At 40.3% G+C, this 18,891-nt stretch overlaps 1 protein-coding gene and 1 long non-coding RNA gene across 2 annotated transcripts in view; one reads left to right on the forward strand and one right to left on the reverse strand.

Annotated features, from left to right (window-relative positions):
• Nucleotides 1–18,891, forward strand: part of LOC150016195 (uncharacterized) — a 54,342-nt gene that overhangs the window by 26,904 nt on the left and 8,547 nt on the right. The gene's annotated exons all lie outside the window — the stretch shown is intronic.
• On the reverse strand, nucleotides 7,214–8,014 carry LOC150016196 (large ribosomal subunit protein uL15). Its single transcript, XM_090271930.1, has one exon. The coding sequence runs from the start codon at nucleotides 7,994–7,996 to the stop codon at nucleotides 7,550–7,552; it is 447 nt and encodes a 148-aa protein (XP_090128056.1). The 5' UTR covers nucleotides 7,997–8,014; the 3' UTR covers nucleotides 7,214–7,549.

Genomic DNA, 18,891 nt, shown 5'->3' on the forward strand with positions numbered 1-18,891 from the left:
GCATATGTACTCCAGTGCACTGTTTTTCTAACTTGGTAATACATGGTTCTGTTTCAAAGGGAAAAAAAAAAATCTGGCATCCCTAGTGTTGATTTACATTACTTTGGTAATCATGTTATTTAGGGATGCACAAATACATAACTAGGAATAAACACCTTATGCTTATATCTATTTTACAACTATAAGCCTGAGCCAATTTGTAATGAAATATAAAACTACAGAGTCACTGGAATCTAGATTAACTATGTAATTTAATGTGATGGATGATATTGTTTTGCTAAAACAAAGCACCGTTTGTGATACAGAATACTGCATTGACTCATAAGGGCCAAGGTGCTTGAGTTCAGAGTGCCTTCCTTTTCTGCCTTGGGGTGACTCAGTCTTCCCACCAGCAGCTCCCTTTTGGAATGGCTGGAGTCCTTGTGTGATTTATTTGGCCTTGTGTTGATCCACTTGCATCATCTGCATAGTAGGTTGGCCTCTGTTGGTTTCTTGTTAATACCAGACAATGGAAGTGGTAATAGTCAGCCCCATCCTGATTCTAAATGCAGTACAGACTGGGACACTGAAGGGGAAGGTAGAAAATATGCTTCTTGATATTTTATGGAGCCCCAAGAATATGTCCGTGAATCCCCATTGGAGAAACATTGATTCAGTAAAGAGGGGGGTATGCACACATACAGTTACTGTATGCAGGCTGAGGGCAGTACCAGAGGTATGTACAGGTGCCCTGGGATGGTGGGGAGGGGTCAGCATTTAAGGTGAAACTTGAAGGGTGAGAAGGACTTTAGAGAACTAAGAGCCTGTAGACGGTTGTGGGGACCTGGTGGCATGGGTAGCTGGGTCCTGTTGGACTATACTGCAAAGGAGACCTTTTGAAGTCGACAGTAGCATTCTTACACAGTCCTTATTATGGAATTCCGGTGTTTACAAGTTGAGAGATAAATTTTGCTTGTATTATAGCACTGTAATTAAAAGCCTTCATTTTGCTGTTAATGAGTATCTGTTTTTCCTTTTTACAGCTTTATTGAGGTATAATTTATGTGCCATGTAAGTTACCTATTTCAGTGTACAGTTGAATGGTTTTGCAGATTTGTATGTTCATTTATAAATTCATCCTGACAATGAAGTTTAGAACACTTTCATCACCCCAGAATGTTTCCTTGTGCCAGTTTGTAGTAAATTCTTGCTCCCACCCTCCAGCTCTAGGCAGTCACTGACCTGCTTTCTGACCCTGGAATTTTGCCTTTTCTAGAAATCTCCTGTAAATAGGACCATAGAGTATGTAGTCTTTTGTATCTAGCTTATTTCATTTAACATAATGTTTTCAAGAGGCATCCATGTTGTAGCATGTATCAGTACTTCATTCCCTTTTATGGCTAAATGATATTCTTGTCTTATGGGTGGTTGTTTATCCACTCACCAGCTGATGGACACTTGGATTGTTTCTGGTTTTTGGATTTTATGAATAATGTTGTTATGGACTTAGGCTTGCATGTCTTTGTGTAGACATATGTTCTTTGGTAGATACTTAGTAGTAGAATTACTGGGTCTGATAATATGTGTTCATTACATTTTTTAAGGAACTGCCAGACTGTTTTCAAAGATGCTGTACTATCTTACTGAGTATATGGTCTTCTTGACAAGAATGTTGTCATTTGCAGTTATGGGGACAGCAGCACATGCACACGGGCAGAGGGAAAGAAAAGATGTGGGTAGTCACTGTGGTGGAATGGGTTGTTTTCTTTTTCTCCCACTTGATATTCTGAATTCCTATACCAGCACCAAAATGCGTAGGATGACATTCTGAGGATATTGCTTTCTTTCTTTGTAATGTCAGTATAATTTTTTTTTCTCTTTATGAACTCTTGTTTTTTGTGAACCTTTTATCAGACACTGGAATAGTGCAAGAGTGCCCCAGTAGTGACCCCCAGCTGTGCTAAAGTATCCCCCCCAGAACTGTCTGTCCTTTGATGGAATTCTTTGGCCCAGCTTTTAGAAAGTGAGGGAGAAGCGAGAAATGTGGAGGATGAGTGGATTTTTTTAAGTATGTGGTTTGGGTGTATGTTGAAAAGGAAAACTAGAGTATGGTTATGTCATCATTACCCGGGCGGTATTTTGACCACAGCTTATTAGTATGACAAGTTGTCTTGGAATCAGCCTCTGTAAGTAGCCCACGGACAGACAGGTTGAGGTTTAATATTTTAACAGCAGTGGATGGGAAGTACAGGTTGTTTCATATATTTTGGTCACAGTATGAAGTTTAGCACCAAGATCAGTATCTCTCTTCCCGCTTCAGTCTGATCCCGACTCTGGGTATTGGCATCATAAGCCCTGCAAACCAGAACCAGGATTGAGTCAACCTCGATCCTCCCCCCACCTCCCACACTGTATGGCTCGCTAAGTTTTTAAAAACTTTTTGCCTTCCAATTTGCCTTCTCTTTCCTGTCCCCTCCATGTCTGTCACCTAGTTCCTTTTCATCTTTTCTCCATTCCAGTGCATCCTTCTTTGTGCAAGTAGAGAGCTATGTCAACAATGAAAGGCAATTTACGTGACCCTCTTAGGATTTATATAAAAAAGTATGCGTACATATGTCGATTGTAGGCTGAAGTGTAAACTTTCTGTCTCCCTTGGTTCCCTGCACGTTGCCTACAGCCTCGCGGATCTGTGCGTCGCTGCTCAGGTGTCCCTAGTGCCCTGGAGCCTGCAGTCTCGGCAGATCCTGCTCTGCGTGTCTGGGAAACCCTGTCCTTCACCACCCTGTCTGCTCTGAATACGTCAGTTCTTCCTTCCAAGAAAGATATAGAGGTGGTGCCCAGGCCACCTGCCACCTTTGCAGACACCCTCCCCTCCCCACCCTCCCCTCCTGTTGCCTCACAGCACTTTCACACACCTCTCTGTTTGACTGTCCCAGAGCACTGTGGCCGTGTGCTTGCGCCTCTGTCCCCTTGCTGGCCTGTGTGCTCCTTTCCTTACATGTTTGTGACCCTGACATTTAGTACAGTGTGTGGCACCGAGCGTGCATCAGTGAGGATTTGCAGGTGAGAGAGCTGAGGAGTCTGAGCTCAAGGTGGGGCTGAGCGACAGACAGGTGCTTGTGGGAGATGGGAAGTTGCCCGTGAGCATCAGGAGGAGGCATGTTGGGTCACTGTGCATCTTTCAGGATTAGACCCGACCCACTGCTGACGGATAGAGCGTCATCAGATACCACCTCCTGTGCGACTATTTCAGTAATCAGAAGCCCTCGTGCTCAGAAAATGTGGACTTATATTTTACACAAACCCTTTATGCTAGGGTTGTAATGAAATTGTAACAAGAATTGTGAAGTTAGATGCCAGAGTGTGCAAACCAATTAGATCAGCCTTAAACTACATATCCACGATTACGGAAAAGTGGGGGCTTTGCATAGGGTCTTTTTTCCTGTTTAACTTCTGCTTTATGCATAGCTCTGCTTTGCTCTGGTTAGGTACTCTGGATGCAGCAGCTCATTCTTTGTCCTTTTTTATTTCAACAACTTGCCAGGTGTGATCACAGGTGGAATTGTGCATTATAAAAGAAAGCCTGCCTGAGGTGCAGGGAGTCCATGAAGGCAATGCTATGAAGAAGAAATGTACAACTGTATCTCATCACCAGTACTTCTCTGTTTGGTTTCAATAGTTCCATTTTCCTTGGAGATTGGAGCCCACCATCTACTTTTTTGTAAAATCGACATCACAGTTGTGAAGAATCTTTTTGTCATTCTGCCAGATTAATTTTTACCTGAACTTCAGGAGTTGTATTGCCTCAGTTCATTTCCAGATCATATCACTTCTCATACCTTGAAGCACCTGTGAATAAGGTGTTAAGATCTCTATTTAAAATATTGCACACCTTATATTTTTGTACTTGTCCTTAGAGTGCAAGTGTCTGTCAGAGGATAATGCAAATATTTTTTGTCTTTCTCTTTTATATTTAAATGACATTTAATATCTTTCCTTGCATGTACAGAAACACATTTTTTCTGCTCTCTTCCTTTTTTGGTGGTGGTGGTGGGAGACTTTAACAGGTCTTGCTTCCCGCCCTGGTTGATGTGGCTCAGTGGATTGAGCACCAGCCTGTGAACCAAAGTGTCGCTGGTTCGATTCCCAGTCAGGGCACATGCCTGGGTTGCAGGCCAGGTCCCCAGTTGGGGGCGCGTGAGAGGCAACCACACATTGATGTTTCTCTCCTCTCTTTCTCCCTCCCTTCCCCTCTCTCTAAAAATAAATAAAATTAAAAAAGAAAAGAAAAAAGGTCTTGCTTCCCAATAACTTTCTATGCTTGTCCTAACTACGTTGTGGGGAGGGTTGATGGCTTTTCGAGATATCTGTGGGATAGTCATTACCAATATTGTTATTAAGAGGAAACGTTAAAACTTAGACCTCTGTAATTATACTTGCTATCTTCCTTCTCAAGGCAGGTGTAAGGATAAATACTAAAGTGCTTTGATCTCCTCAAAAGCAGAGGAGTTTAAGGAGGAAATATTATGGGGATTATGTTCCTGGCAAAAAGCATTATGTAACTGTCAGGTGTGCCTGGTAGTTAACATTAAGATTCAGTGTTAAGTGCCAAAATGCCAACTTAAAGGAAACCATTTCCTCATGGATAGCCAAAGTAAAGAAATTCATTTAAACCGAGTTTAAGAATGAAGATGGATTTTAATGAGTGCTGATTGATCTGATAAAAACTTATAATTTACCCCATTCATTATCTCTTACCCTTTTGTTTAGTGTTTTCTTTCTTTTACCATTTTAAAATAGTTTTCAAGTAGTATTTTCAGATGAGTCTATACTGAGATAATGCTGTGCAGTGGCATATTAATGAATTTTGGGAGTAGATACTTTACATAAATAATTATGTTTAAATACATGTTTAACTATATTTTGAGGTATTTATAGAATCTGGAAAATATCTTACAACCTTTTATTTCTGTGATGCTAGGTGTTTGAAGGGTTGTCAGTTTCTGTGATTCTAGGTGTTTGAAGGGTTGTCAGATAGAAAAAGGCGGCTTTAACCTGGTATAAGGAAGATTTAACAGAGACAAGGGCGTCCTTGAGCGGGCCTTCCCTGCGGCCATGTTTCAGTAGTGGTGGCTGGTTGGGCCTCTGTCTCAGAGATAGCAGAGGGGCGGGCCTCTTGGTGGCAGTGGAGAGGCTGGGCCAGGTGATGCCCAGGTTCCTTCAGTCCTAGATCCCGAGAAATCTGGTAAGAAGACTGAGGTGTGAAAAAGATTAAATGATTTTGCCTCTTTGATGTTAAGAACTTAAGGAAGTGAGACGTTCAAGCACCATTGTCGTGTTACAGCTGGAGCTTAGAAAGAAAAGGTGAAAATGAGATTGAAGGTAGTTTAAACTGGGTGCTGCTGATCAGTTTTCTGACGGTGTCGTCTGCCCACACGTACGCACAGGACCCTGTGGAACCTTTTTGGAGCATCTTTGCCCACCTTGAGAGCAATTGCGGGGGTTTCATGTCACATGGTCTTTTGCATACACAGTTTCTCTGTTCCTCCCTGCCCCTCCTCACGTCTGCCTGGTGAATTTTTACTTCCTATCCAGTGGGCTGCTCTGCATTTTTCTCTGTGAACTCTTCTTTTGACCCTTGCCTACCCCAAACTTAACTGGCTCCAGGGGTTCCATCCTTGATGCTTTGTTACTTACAAAGACCTATTTTCGAACAGCACCCTGTATATGTGTTATTCATTTCTCAAGGGATTGAACTTGCTAAACATGTTACATGAATGTGATAATTCCTTAACCATTGGGACATACTGCATGGCTAATGGTTTTCATCTCAGCTCTGTAATGGTAGACAGGTTGCCCCAGTTTCTCATTTTGAATAAGGGTAATAACAGGGCCTCCCCCATAGGATTGTTAAGAAGATCAAATGAGTTAGTACATGTGAAGTGCTTAGAACAGTGTCAAGTAAGCATTTAATAAATTCCAGTTATTATTCGGACCAAAGCTAAGAACTGAGTTATTAAGAAACAAATTATTAGTAGGGTTTGTTTAAGAAGACAAAGCAAGTTTGGGGCTTCAGTATAATGAAGTTAAGTTCCTCTTAACAAAGATAACCCCCAAGTCACCTAAATACTACACCTGAAGTTTAATAAACATTTCCTTGCTCATGAAATAGCCTAACATTGAGCAGTTCACTATTGCTGTGGTCCAGAGGGTCATTCAGGAACCCAGGCTTCTCTCATGTTGTTACTCTCAGGAAGTTGGTCTCACATAGTATGAGCTGTCCTAGCTCCCGTCTGTGTCCTTCAGGGAAGAGTAAGGTCAGGGAAAGTGGTTTCAGTTTTAAGGAGAGGAGCCAGAAGTTTTATGCATCACTTACGGTCCCATTCCATTATCCCATCCAGTCACATGACCACATCCTAAACTGTCTTTATTTTAATTTTGGCAGGTTGTGAAGACTTTATTAGCTTTGTATTTGAATTTGGGAAGAGGGAAACTTAGGGAACTTTCCTCTTACGATTGGTTAGTGTCCCGGCTCTGCCACTGAATAACTGTGAGATGTTGGGAAAATTGCTTAACCTGTCTGTGCCTATTATATTTAAAATGGGGTGATAAGTGTACGTATCTCACAGGGTTTTGGTGAGGATTGCATTAAGTGAGTACATGTAAAGCATTCAGGACAGTGCTTGGCATAAAGGAGGCACTATGTGGATGTCAGTGATTGTGACTGTTGCATTACTAAAAAAAAGGAAGAAGGGAGAATGAGTATTGGCGGGAAAAGGGAGGAAAACCAGACACTGGGGCTCCCTGGCCTGCCTCATGACCTGGGGTTTCTGAGTGGCCGCAGCTTTACTCTGGTTACTGTGGGTCCCAGGAACTTTGGGGCTCCTGGCTTGCACAGGACTTGTTTAGTTGTGCTTGGGTCATTAGGAGAAAGGCTTATGAGCTGTGTTTTCATTTTTAGCTCGCTCTTCACTGTAGCTTGTCATGTATATACGAAGGGCGTAACTTAAAGGAAACATTTTACTTATAACAATATTAATTTCCCATTTCAACACTCATTCCTCCTTATGGTGTATATAACAGTCAGAAGATGGATATAAAGTGAAATTTCATTCACTGAAATCCATTTCCAGTTGATGTCATTAGACAATGTGTACCGTCGTCGTCGTCGGCAGCCGTCCGTCTCGAGAGACGATGGTGTAGCTTCTTTTTTTTTTTTTTTTTTTTTTTTACATTCTTCCACTCAATTTAATTCAGAGTACACAATGCAAACAGGCCTTTCAACTATTTTACATTTATCTACACACACACACACCCCAACAGCTATTATTTTCACTTTATAAATGAAAAGTTCAAGTTAGGTAATAGACCAAGGCCTCTAAAGTGTTGGTGCTATCTCTTGCACACTCTTTCTCAGGGGGATTGGCAGAGGAGCCCCCAGTCTTTATACCTTAAACTCCTAAGCTTGTTAGGCAGGTTTCTGACACAGGTAGAGGTGCCAAAGAACCTACACTCAGACCAGAAGAGAAAAGCACTTGTGAAAATTTAATGAACTCCCCTCCATGTGGCTTCAAGCTACCAGCACACAGGCCCCACCAACACTTTTAATCTTCTCTTCGGCTCTTCTGCTGAAGAATTTGGCCTTCACAATGACAGGCTGCTTTGGGAGCTTTCCCTTCCCCAGAACTTTGTAGTAGCCCGATCGCACCACATCAATGATGGGAGCGACTCCGGTTTTGCTTTTCGCAGCATTTACCCGTGTCTGCTCACTGACCAAGGTCCACAGTTTGTCAAGGTTGACAGTGGGGCAGAAGCTCTGGTTCCTCTTTAAGTGGAAATGCCTCATACCAACTTTCCCAAAGTAGCCTGGGTGATATTTGTCGAAGTTGATCCTGTGATGATGCAAGCCACCAGCATTACCTCGGCCTCCCGGGTGCTTCCTGTGCTTGCCGATACGGCCATGGCCGTGGCTCACGTGGCCCCTAAGTTTCCGGGTCTTCCTCAGTCTGGATGGCATGTTGATGGCCGAAATGCAAGAGTGGTGTAGCTTCTTAAGAGTCTATCTGCAGAGTCTGCATGATCCTTCCCCATGTGGGAAGGCCACCCTCCCCTCCACACCCCCACTCTTATTAGGGATTTCTGGACCCAAGGGTAGGTAGGACGACGACCATGTCCAGCTTGAAGCAGCTAGAGGAGCTTGAGACCTTCGCCCATTGTCCTTTACAAGATTACAAAGGGTCTTAATATCTGAGAGGGAGGGATAGTTATTTTTTACGAACCATGGGTATGGACTTGGGGGGGGATGCTGGGGGAGGGAGATACTGGGTGGAGGGGAGTAAAGGGGAAAAAATTGGAACTACTGTAACAGCATAATCAATAAAATATATTTAAAAAAAAAAAAAAAAAAAAAAAAAAAAAAGAGTCTATCTGCACCGCCGAGAATGGTTGTGCAGTCCGACTCGGGAGTGACACGGTATCTGTCTCCTCCTGTGTTGAATCGACATCCTGCGATGACGCTGGAGTGTCCTCTCCAGTGAAGCTGAAGCTACAGAGCCTTTCTGATGTCATTAGAAAATGGGAAAGGCAGTATGCAGCCCAGTTATTTCTAACTTTTCCTGTTTTTTCTTCAAGACATTATTATCCCATATCTTTTAGTGACACAGTGGGCTGCATGGTATATACACACACATCAACCCTGGCAGTTCTCAAACTTTGCTGCTTAGAGCACTGTTCTAGGAGATGATTTTGCATGTGCCATGATAGTAGAGCATTAGGTTAAATAAATTTGGGACACACTGCATGCTGTATGTGCCACTTGGAGATTCATAGGGCATATTAGCATATTAAAATTGTGAGAAGTGTGATAGCAGAAAAAGCTGTTTAATTTTTTTTAGCTTACCTAACAAACTCTTTTGAAAATGAACTTTTTTGATTTATTGGTTTATTTTTGAGTACCACTGCTCTCTTAAGTATTCTGGGAAACTGGGTTCTGTACATTCTGGTTTGGACGGTACACAGAGTCCTGATCCACCTCAACGTTTACTACATATCAGGCTGCTAATTCTATGAGTTGGCTGAAATTCCTGCCCTTGTTTGTCATCAGAGTTGAGGTGTAAATATGAAGTCTAATACCCAATTCATCCTTAGAGAAGGCGTCAGAGAGATGATCCTGTGTGAGGGAAATGGAAGTTTGACATTGCTTAATATGTAGTGTCAAGAATTCTCTCCTAGGAATTAATCTAGAAATAAATTTTTTAGATTTAAACTTTTCAGAGGTCTGTTAGTACTCTTAATGATAAATTGCGTGAGTTAAAAATTTGACTAAAGTTCTATATAAAAGAATTAAGTATATTCATGTCAAGAATATCTGTGGTAGAAATAGAAAGCTGGGGATGTTTTTTAATTTAAAAGTACAAAAACGATAGATGCAAGGAGTTTTTTTTTGTAGAGTGACAGTTTTCCCAACTGTGAAGAACTTACTTTTGCTTCTCTGCCAGAGGTAATCCACGCATAAATGCTGTTTGTGAATGTAGCCATTTAACAGTTTAGACGCATCGTGGCCTTCTATTGAGTATAAATTTATATTTTCTTCCCATCCTAAGAGTTGATTTTATTTCTGGGTATTGTATCAGAAACAAAATGAACACTATACCATTGGAAATTAAGACAATGAGACCACCTTATTTAATGAAATACATGCTTTTCTAAATGTTTCATTCTAATTTTTAAAAATACTCAATTTTTAGTCCTGACTGATGTGGCTCAGCTGGTTGGGTGTTGTCTGGCAAAGCGAAAGGTCGCTGGTTCAATTCTGGGTCAGGGCACAGGTCTGGGTTGTGGGTTTGGTCCCTGAATGGGGCATGTATAAGAGGCAGCTGATCGATGTTTCTCTTCCTCTCTTTTTCCCCTCCCTTCTCCTCTCTCTAAAAATAAATAAATAAAATCTTTTTAAAGATACTCAATGTAGATATTTAGAAGACATAGAAGAATATAAATAAGAATGAAATCACATAATTATGCTGTCAGTAACCATTGTCAATATTTTGGTGTATTTCAGTTTTTCCTATGAACACTTATTTTGAACTCATTAGTGATACTCTATGTACATTTTGTTGTATTCTCTTGTTTTTGTAATCCTTTTTCATTGCTATTAAGAATTTGTTGCGAATAGAATTTCATCATGTAAAATTGCGTTATTTACTTAACCCATTTATTAAACATGTAGGATATTTGCAGTTTTTCCCCATTATAGGCAATGATATAATTTAACATCTTTGTGCGTAAAACTTGACTTGCATTTCAGGACTATGTGCTGACAGTAGATCTCTCAAATTAGAATTACTAGGTCAAAGAACGTGAGTACTTATATATATATATATCAACATACACATGTTGATATATGTTGCTAAATTATTTTGCAGGGAGATTATACCAATTAAGATTCTCACCAATGGTGTATTACTATTTCACTTCAACAGTTTGGTAGTTTTATTGGCAAATAATGAACTCTTGTTTTCATTTGCATGTTTTTGATTCATGATGAGATTAAAACATTTAAAAATATTTATTAGTTATAGTTAATTTTTCTTGGATTTTCTACTTCTGTTCTTTTCTGTTTTTCTATTGTGTATTTATGGGAATGTCTGTTTTTCTCTTTCATATGTAAAGACATTTATGTATTAAAGATACCGAGCTTTTGTCATATTGTTGCCAATATTTTTTCTAGTTTTGTTGGATGTGTAATTTTATAATTTTTGATATGAAGAAGTTTCAGATTTTTATATATTTAAGATCTTTTACTTTTTTCCCACTGCTTTTATGTTCTTAACATTATTTCTGATTCTGGGCTAGTATAAACATTCAACTTTTTTTTTTTTTTAGTTTTATGATTGTTCACATTTACCTTTGAGTATTTTAAATTTTGTTTTGTGTTAGACTGTAAGATGCAACTCTAACCGTTTTTTTTATTTTTTTTCTTTCAAAGTAGCTAGTCAGTTTCTGTACACAATTAATTGAATAACCCAATTTCTTTCCCATTGACTGGTGGTCCTTTATCCTCTATTACTTTCTTACAGAGTTAAGGGTGTATTTATGGAGAAAAACATCTTCTGTTCCATTGATTTGTGGTTCTTGTTCTCAAGTACTATATTAATTATTATAGCAATAACACCAGTTTTATATGTTCTTTTCCTATAGTTTATACCCCTTATTTCTAATTCAGTGGTTTTGGTTAGTCTAGGATTTTTAGACCAGAGTTTAATACAAAAGGTAACATCCTTGGTTTGTTCCTGATTTTTAATATAAATGCTTTAATGTTTTTTCTTTAAATAATTTATGGGGAGAAAGTCATTTTTTATTCTTGGCTCTTTAAAACATCAATCAGGAATGGATAAAAAATTTTTACCAAATCCCTTTTAAGTATCTGTATTAGGACTGAATTTAGTAGTTGTTTTTATAAGTGAATCACACTTTACCAGAACTTACACTGAATCCCAAAATGTGTCCCTAGAGAAAAATACTTTGGCTTTGAGCAAAATATATTTTTTGATGCTAACATGTTTTCTTTCCCTCAAAAGGCAGTAGAACATTTTCTTAATTATGAGATAGAAAAACATCTTCAAGCAAGAAATGGAGTTTGAGAATGGCTCCTAGTCCTCGACATTATTCATAGGAACTCACTTAGAAACACAGTGTCCAAAAATTAACAAATTCTAGAAATCTTGAGGGCCGAATTGCACTAGAATTCAGAATCCTACTGCTGGTCAGGCATGCAACCAGGAAGGTGCCTCCCCATTTGACTTGCATGAGCATCTGCCCCAGCGTTGTCCGAAAGAAAGTTTGTGATGGTGGGAATGTTCTGTAGTAGCTCTGCCATGTAGCCTGTAGCCACTGTCTACATGTGGCTGTGGAGCCCTTGAAATGTAGCACATGGGAAGAATTGAAGTTTTAATTTTACTAAAATTTAAATAACCCTGTGTGGCTAGTGGCTATCATATTGGACAGTATAGCTCTCAAACTGTGTTTCTCTGAATAGGGCTATAAATTTCCTAAGAATCTTCTTATATTTTAAGACTTTGTAACTTGGGAGATGGGGCGTGGGGTTCTGATGTGTTCTGATTCTTAGGTTATTGATAATATACTCCCTGTATTCACATTGTGTACATGGCTGTTGACCGACTTCTATATCCATGTAAACATAATGTGTTATTTGTGTTAATTAAGTTAATGTACTTTTATAGTGAAGATGAAGGTGGTAGTGTGTTTTTTTTTCTTTTTTGCAGCTTATGGCTTAATGCTTCAAACCAAAATTAACTTCTTGATAGCATGCATTGTAGCACTGAAGGGTTGGTTAACAAAAATTATTTACTACAGAGAGGCTCAGAACGCCCTTTTGTATAATTGATTTGATTCACCTACTACTTTGCTGTTATAAAATGAGGTTTTAGAGAGTGCTTTCATTTTTTTAAATAAACGGATTTTTGAGTACATTTTTATATCTAAGTTTTTTAAATCTTGTGTTTTACTTATTAGTTATATGTAGGTGTCCTAGAAATAGAAAAATCTTCTTTAGAAAAGTTATGTGAAAGGGAGTGAATCTGTGTAGCATCATTAGACATGACATAGAGCTGCGAATGTCTTCAAGCTTGGTAGCTCAGTAAAAAATTTATATTTGGTTTAAAATTACTCCTCTGTCCCCCAAATTCTGTCATGGGTAATTGAATAAAGCTAACATATTTTATAACAAATTGTCTTGAGGACTTAATTGTTGTATACGATATCAATTATATATCTTTTTAGTAAGTAATTTGTCAGGGCATTGACCAGTCATGTTCCAAATTTGGATATGCTTGCTCTGACATGCTTATATTTCTAGGAATTTCTAAAAATTCTCTGTATACTCTAGAAATTTAAACTAAATAAACATTAGTAAAGTAGCACATATATTAGTGTGATTATTTTTAGGAGTAGTAAGGGAGGCTTGCCATGAAATTTTTAAAAAGGAAAGGAGCCCTGACTCTGGGGCTTAGTTGGTTGGGCATCGTCCTGCAAAGTGAAAGGTTGTCGGTTCAATTCCCTGTCAGGACACAAGCCAGGGTTCTGTGTTGGGTGCCTGGTTGGGTTACATACAAAAGGCAACCGATCGATCTTTCTCTCTCATGTATATGTTTTTCTCGTTCCCTTTCCCTTTCTCTCTCTCCCCCCGCCCCGCCCTCTCCCTCTCTCAAAACAAACAAAACTAAAAATGAGAAAAAGGGAAGAGATTGGAAGTAATTATTTTTGTAGTTAGGAGTAGTTCTGATGAAGTTATGCTACAGAAGAGATTCCAGTACTAGATTTAATTTCTGGCTTTAATACTTACTCAGACTTTGGGCCAATAATCAAATTTCTTTGTACTATCAGGTTCTTTATTTGACATGCCCATAGCTTAATACACATTCAATGGTGGCCTTAATGTTAGTTTAAGATGCTTCCCTTTTAGGCAGCCTATGAGATGCTTACTTTTTAGAGGCCTCTATAGTAGAAGTTGTATATAAACAGATTTAAAAGAATCAATGCTTTGCCAAATAATTACTAAATTTTATACTGATTCTTTTATGTCTAAATTTGGGTTTTAGAGATTAAGACCTTTGTATACACATTATTTAGGTTATTTGAGGGATGATAAATTTCAATTGATAAAATAATTTTTGAAAAGAAAAAATGTACAATTATATTTCATCTTCCTCTTTGAAAAAGTATACATTAAAATATTTCTTTTTTCTTTCAGCCAATTTAAAAAGGGACACAGTTGAAATTATCTCTAATTTTAGACTTCTTCAGAATAAAAGAACATTCTTCTATTTAAAATATTTTGATGGGTACATATTTGATATGTTATGTATGTGTCTTTAGGCCCAAGTTTTTAGGTACTGAGGAAGTTGCTTAAGTTAATTTGCTTTTGAAATGCAGGGTATTATTTAATGTTTGCTGGGTGATGCTGTGTAACCAGTCATCGCCAACTCAGTGACCTAAAACAACAGCCATTTATTCTCATGAATCCGTGGGTTGTTGAGGGATCTGCTTTACGAGTGGCTTCACTTCACGCTGCATTTAAGTGGTTTGGGTCTCCTCCGTGTGTCTCTTATCCTCCTTGGCGGGCTGGTTGGGACATGCTTTCCTGTAACTGTGGCACAGGTGCCAGACGATAATCCCGACTGCCAAACACACTTCAAGCCCCTGCTTGGGTCACATTTGTTAACATCCCGTTGGCCAAAACAAGTCATGGGGGCCCACCCAAAGTCCAGGGCAATGAAATTAACTGTAATGATAAAGTCATGGTGAAGGGCATGTCTTCAGGGAGGAGTGAAGAGTTGGCACCAATAGTTCAGTCTACCAGAGAGAATTTATACACCTGACCATTGTAATTTAGGTGATGAGAGGCTCAAATAAAGTGATGGGAAAAGAGTATGTAGGATTTAATGTTTTTCAAAATTATAATTGGTAAAATGAATAAAGAGGTGTGGAGTAAGATAGTGCTAATTCAAGAATAAAATCTGATAAATCTTTACCTGGCTGTTCTTGAGTTGTATAAATCTTGTACTATATCAAATCCATTTCTTGGGTTTTTCTCTTCATGTGATATTTCTTCTTTTAGGAATTAAACATTACTGCAGGGTAATACTTAAAAAATAGTTTTCACCCACAGGGTAAAAAATAGATTCTTTCACATAAAAGCACTAATGTTATTAATACATACTTATACAGAAGTCTTACCTGTTTTAAAAGTGACAGAAAGAGCCTTCCCAATAACTGACTTGTTGCTTACCTTCAGGTATTCAGTGAAAATAAGCTCTGCTGTTGGCCCTCTAGCTATGCTGAAAAATCAGGTTCAGTACAGTAAAAAAACTTTATCTTGTGTGATTCAGTGACAGTATGAGTTTGAATGGAAAAGACTTCAAAGACAAATGGATAGCTATTAGATAATAAATATTCTTTTCTTAAAGTTTATTTTTTACATAGACTAGATTTGCTTTGCATGTTCTTGTCTTTTGTTGGCCTTGTTGAAGGGAGAGCCAGTAGGGAAGTGTGATTCTTCCGAGTCCATAGAGCCTGAGAAAATGCAGGAAAGAGCACTGATTGCCCAGGGGCCAGGGCAGGTGTGGCACTCTTGAGGCTGGGGTCACCCTTCCGGGCCTCTCCTGAGCTCCCTAGCTTTGCCCTAACCCAAACCATAGAATGCTATGCTTTCCTACTTTATGGGGAAGGAAAGCAAAGTTCTGAGTTCAGGGACTTGGGCAAAGCCACATACAGGATTGGATGCAGAGCCAGGATGTGGTCCCCCTCTTGCCGTCACACCCTACCTTCTGCTGCAGGGGGCTGGATAAGCGCATGTGTGCAGCGTGAGTGGTGTAGACCCTGAACGAACAGCTTAAAACCTTCTGAGCGTGGGGGGAGTACTGTGGTCCTGATATTAAAAAAAACACTTTTTAATGTTTCACCCTGAAGCTAGAAAACCTCGAGATAAGAGAAAGGTAACCTGGAAGTATACCTGCCATATATCAACCTCTGCAAGGATGTGGGAGTCCTTGTGGAATGGTAGCCAGTGGTTAGAATAACGACCGCCGCCTTCACCTTCATTGGGCAGGTGGCAGATGGATGAAATGCCTTCTGTGTCCATGTTGAATTGAAATATCTGAAAGAGGTTTGGACATCTCTTTTTAAAACTGAATTTGGAACTTTGTGTTGTTTTCTTTGTAGCTGAGGAAACTGAGGCCCGTCTTGGGTAAGCTTGCAGCACCAGCCAGGAAAAGAGCGGGAGCTAGAATTCCTGTCTTGATCTCTACACCACTATCATTATTTCCATACCAACGTTGTGCCTGTTTTGTTGAGCCCCTCCTTAGCTTTAAGGTACTATGCAGAGTGCAGAGGTGTGTGTAGAGAAACGGGAAACTTCTCAAAGAGCATCCAGTCCAAATGGTATAAGTGGAAGATTAACCTGTGTTGTCACACAGGTCTGGTACAGAAGACTGTCATTAAGGTTCTGTGACTCAGATCACGTGTAGGAAACACAAGACACCAGGGTAGTGTCCTAATTCAAAGCTTTCTGCTCTGATTTATGTTTTTGCCATTGTATTTTGTAACTCACTTTCATTAGCATTTATCAGTGTTGTTTTATAGTCTTATTACCTTGCCTACCTTCTCCACCTGACTGAGTCATTGAGAGACAAGGTGTCTTTTTGTATCACTCGCCCCTTACCACCCAGCCCTGGGGCCTGACTTACCTGAGGCGCTTCATTTGATGCATTCTGAATGAATATAGAGATTTTCATATTCAGTTGTTCTTATGTAGCTACTTGGAGCAAAGATCATTTCCAGCCAGAAATGGGACATTGAGAATTTTTGTTTTAAGGCCAAGCCTTAGGAAGATTTTCTGAACGGGTTTATGTTTAGAAAGCCGAAGCAGTGAGTCACCAGAGGGGGTAGACTTGTTACGGTGCTGCTCGTTCTCTGGCTGTCAGTGAAAGCCTACTGTTTATTTTATGAGACCCTACAATATGCAGTATTTGTGAGGCACAGTGAAATATGTATGGGCTTTGTATGTAAAGTTCATTCAGGCCGGGCAAGTCCAGATGTGGATGGCAGGTTAACTAATACAGAGTGGGGACCATAATGATGTAAAGCTGGTGTCAGGCACTTACTGGTTTCTGAGCATTTTCTTACGCACAGTTGCAATTGTGCATCCACTGTTGTGGTGAGTTAGTTGTGCTCCTTCAAGACAGGTGCTGCGTGGCAGGGGTTTATCAGACTGTGCCCTGCCTTTGTGCCTCTGGTCTCTAGTGTCACCGATCCATTCATCTGCCGTGCACAGTCTACTCTGGTTGCAGTAGTTGCCTGTGATTTATCTGTGACAGAGATGTTGCTTTCGAGGGAGGGCAGAGCCTTCAGTCTGTAACGAGAAGCAGGCGGCCTGTGGAATGTGATCATTTGATGCTGATGATGCCTCCACTCTGCAGCCCACTTTCTCTTTCCCAGTTCCACGTGGATGCTGCTCTGTGTGTTCAGGCTGTTTTAACACCAAATGCAATGCCTCCAAATTGTGACTGGGAGCCCCCAGCACCCTCTCTTGCTGTTGTCTCCTATAGAAAATTCTTAGGGATCGAGCAAAAAGGAAAACGGACTCACGAACATGGACAAGAGTGTGGTGATTATGGGAGGAGGGGGGAAGAAGGGGGCTAAATGGTAATGGAAAAAAATTCAATGAAATTTTAAAGAAATTTTAAAAACTGAAAAAGAAAAGAAAGAAAATTCCTTTTGACAAATGCATTTTTAGATGGCAGGCATCTTCTCAAGACTCTGTGTTGTATTCCAAGAAATGCCTTGAATTTAAAAATCATCAGAGTTGCCTGCTGGAAAGAGTATGACATTTGGAGTCATTTCGAGCCAGGTGTGGATTCGGGTCCCGTCTGCCCTGTCCTAGTCACACAAATCTGTGTGTGCAAGCCTTCAAGCGTTTCCTCTGTCCACTAGGAGTAATAACACCTTCCCACCAGGGTTTCTTGGTACTAAGTGCACAGAAAATGCTATTAAAAAAACATTAATATGTGACCTCTGAATTTGCAATCAAGAAAAACCCTTTATTACTCCATGAGGTTTCTTATACAGGTTTTCCATTTGCTCTGCCTATATGAACAGTTAAATTTTCATCACACATTTACTAAATAAGTGGATGTCTTTAAGTATCCAGATTTTTTTTTTTTTAATGTGAAGCCTGAAGGGCAGCTTGTAGGTTTGACTCGCAGTACCCCTATTCCTGTGCAGTAGCTGAAACAGGTATGTCAGTAGCACTTGGAAATCTTATTTCTACAAATGAACTGGCAGAACAGCTAACCAGGCCAGGAAACATTCCAGCCTTTTCTGTGGAACAGTAACTTTTTGCCTTTGTAAACAATTTCATCTGTATGTCTGGGTTCTGCTCCACTATACAGAAGATGGTCCTTCTCTCCCATCATGTAGTTGATTTGGAGGGTTTCAGTGCCTACCATGTGCCCTGTGCAGTGGGCCAGGTGTTGAAGATGGACCCCCTGTTCCCTAGGGGGAAGAGGGGCCAGGTGGGGAGGCAGGAAGAGGGAGAGGAAGATTTGGTGATAGTGTTCAGGAGGAGGTGACACTGCTTAACTTGAATTAGATCAGGGGATGAAGGAGAGACCGGGAAGCAGGGAGAGGGAGACTGCTGAAGGGTTGGGGCTTGTTCCAGGCACCTATTTCTGTGTAACCAGCTATGCCGAACTCAGTAGTTTGAAACAACCACCATTTTATTTATTGCATGATTCTGTGGGTCTGGAATTTGGACAATGGTCTGTTGGGCAAATCTTCTGCCCCACATGGTATTGGCTGAGGTCACTTGGCTAGTCTGGAGAGTCCAGCATTGCTTCACTCTCTATGGCTAATACCTTATCAGGGTGGTTGGAAGGCTGGCCTCAGCTGGGGCTTGCAGCTGGAGTGCCTGTCTGTGTCTTCTTCAGCATGGTGGTCCCAGGCTTCTTTCATGGTAGCTCAAAGCTCCCAAGAGACACAGGGAGGAACTGCAAAGCTTTTTCAGACCTGGCTTTGGAAGTGTCAAACTGCCACTCCCTCCCCATCCTGGTGGTAAATAAGTCACTGTGGCCCACCCAGGTTTAGGGAGAGGGACTTAGACTCACCTCTCAGTGGGATAACCAATGGAAATTTTGGCCGTCTTTGATTTACCACACTGTATTCCTTGATAGGAGAGCCAGTTGAATGGAGTGGTAGGTGCGTGATGCGTGACCAGATTTGGAGGCAAAGGTAAAATGACAGTGGATTGAAGATTCAACAGGTGTTGGAAGTGACCGAGTGGATGTGCAGTACTCTTCCCAGGTTCTTGGCTGTGAGAAGATAGAAATGGGAGTGGAG

Source organism: Furipterus horrens, unplaced genomic scaffold (genome assembly GCF_987537825.1).
Source record: "Furipterus horrens unplaced genomic scaffold, mFurHor1.1.pri manual_scaffold_3, whole genome shotgun sequence".
In the NCBI taxonomy this organism is placed as follows: Eukaryota; Metazoa; Chordata; class Mammalia; order Chiroptera; family Furipteridae; genus Furipterus; species Furipterus horrens.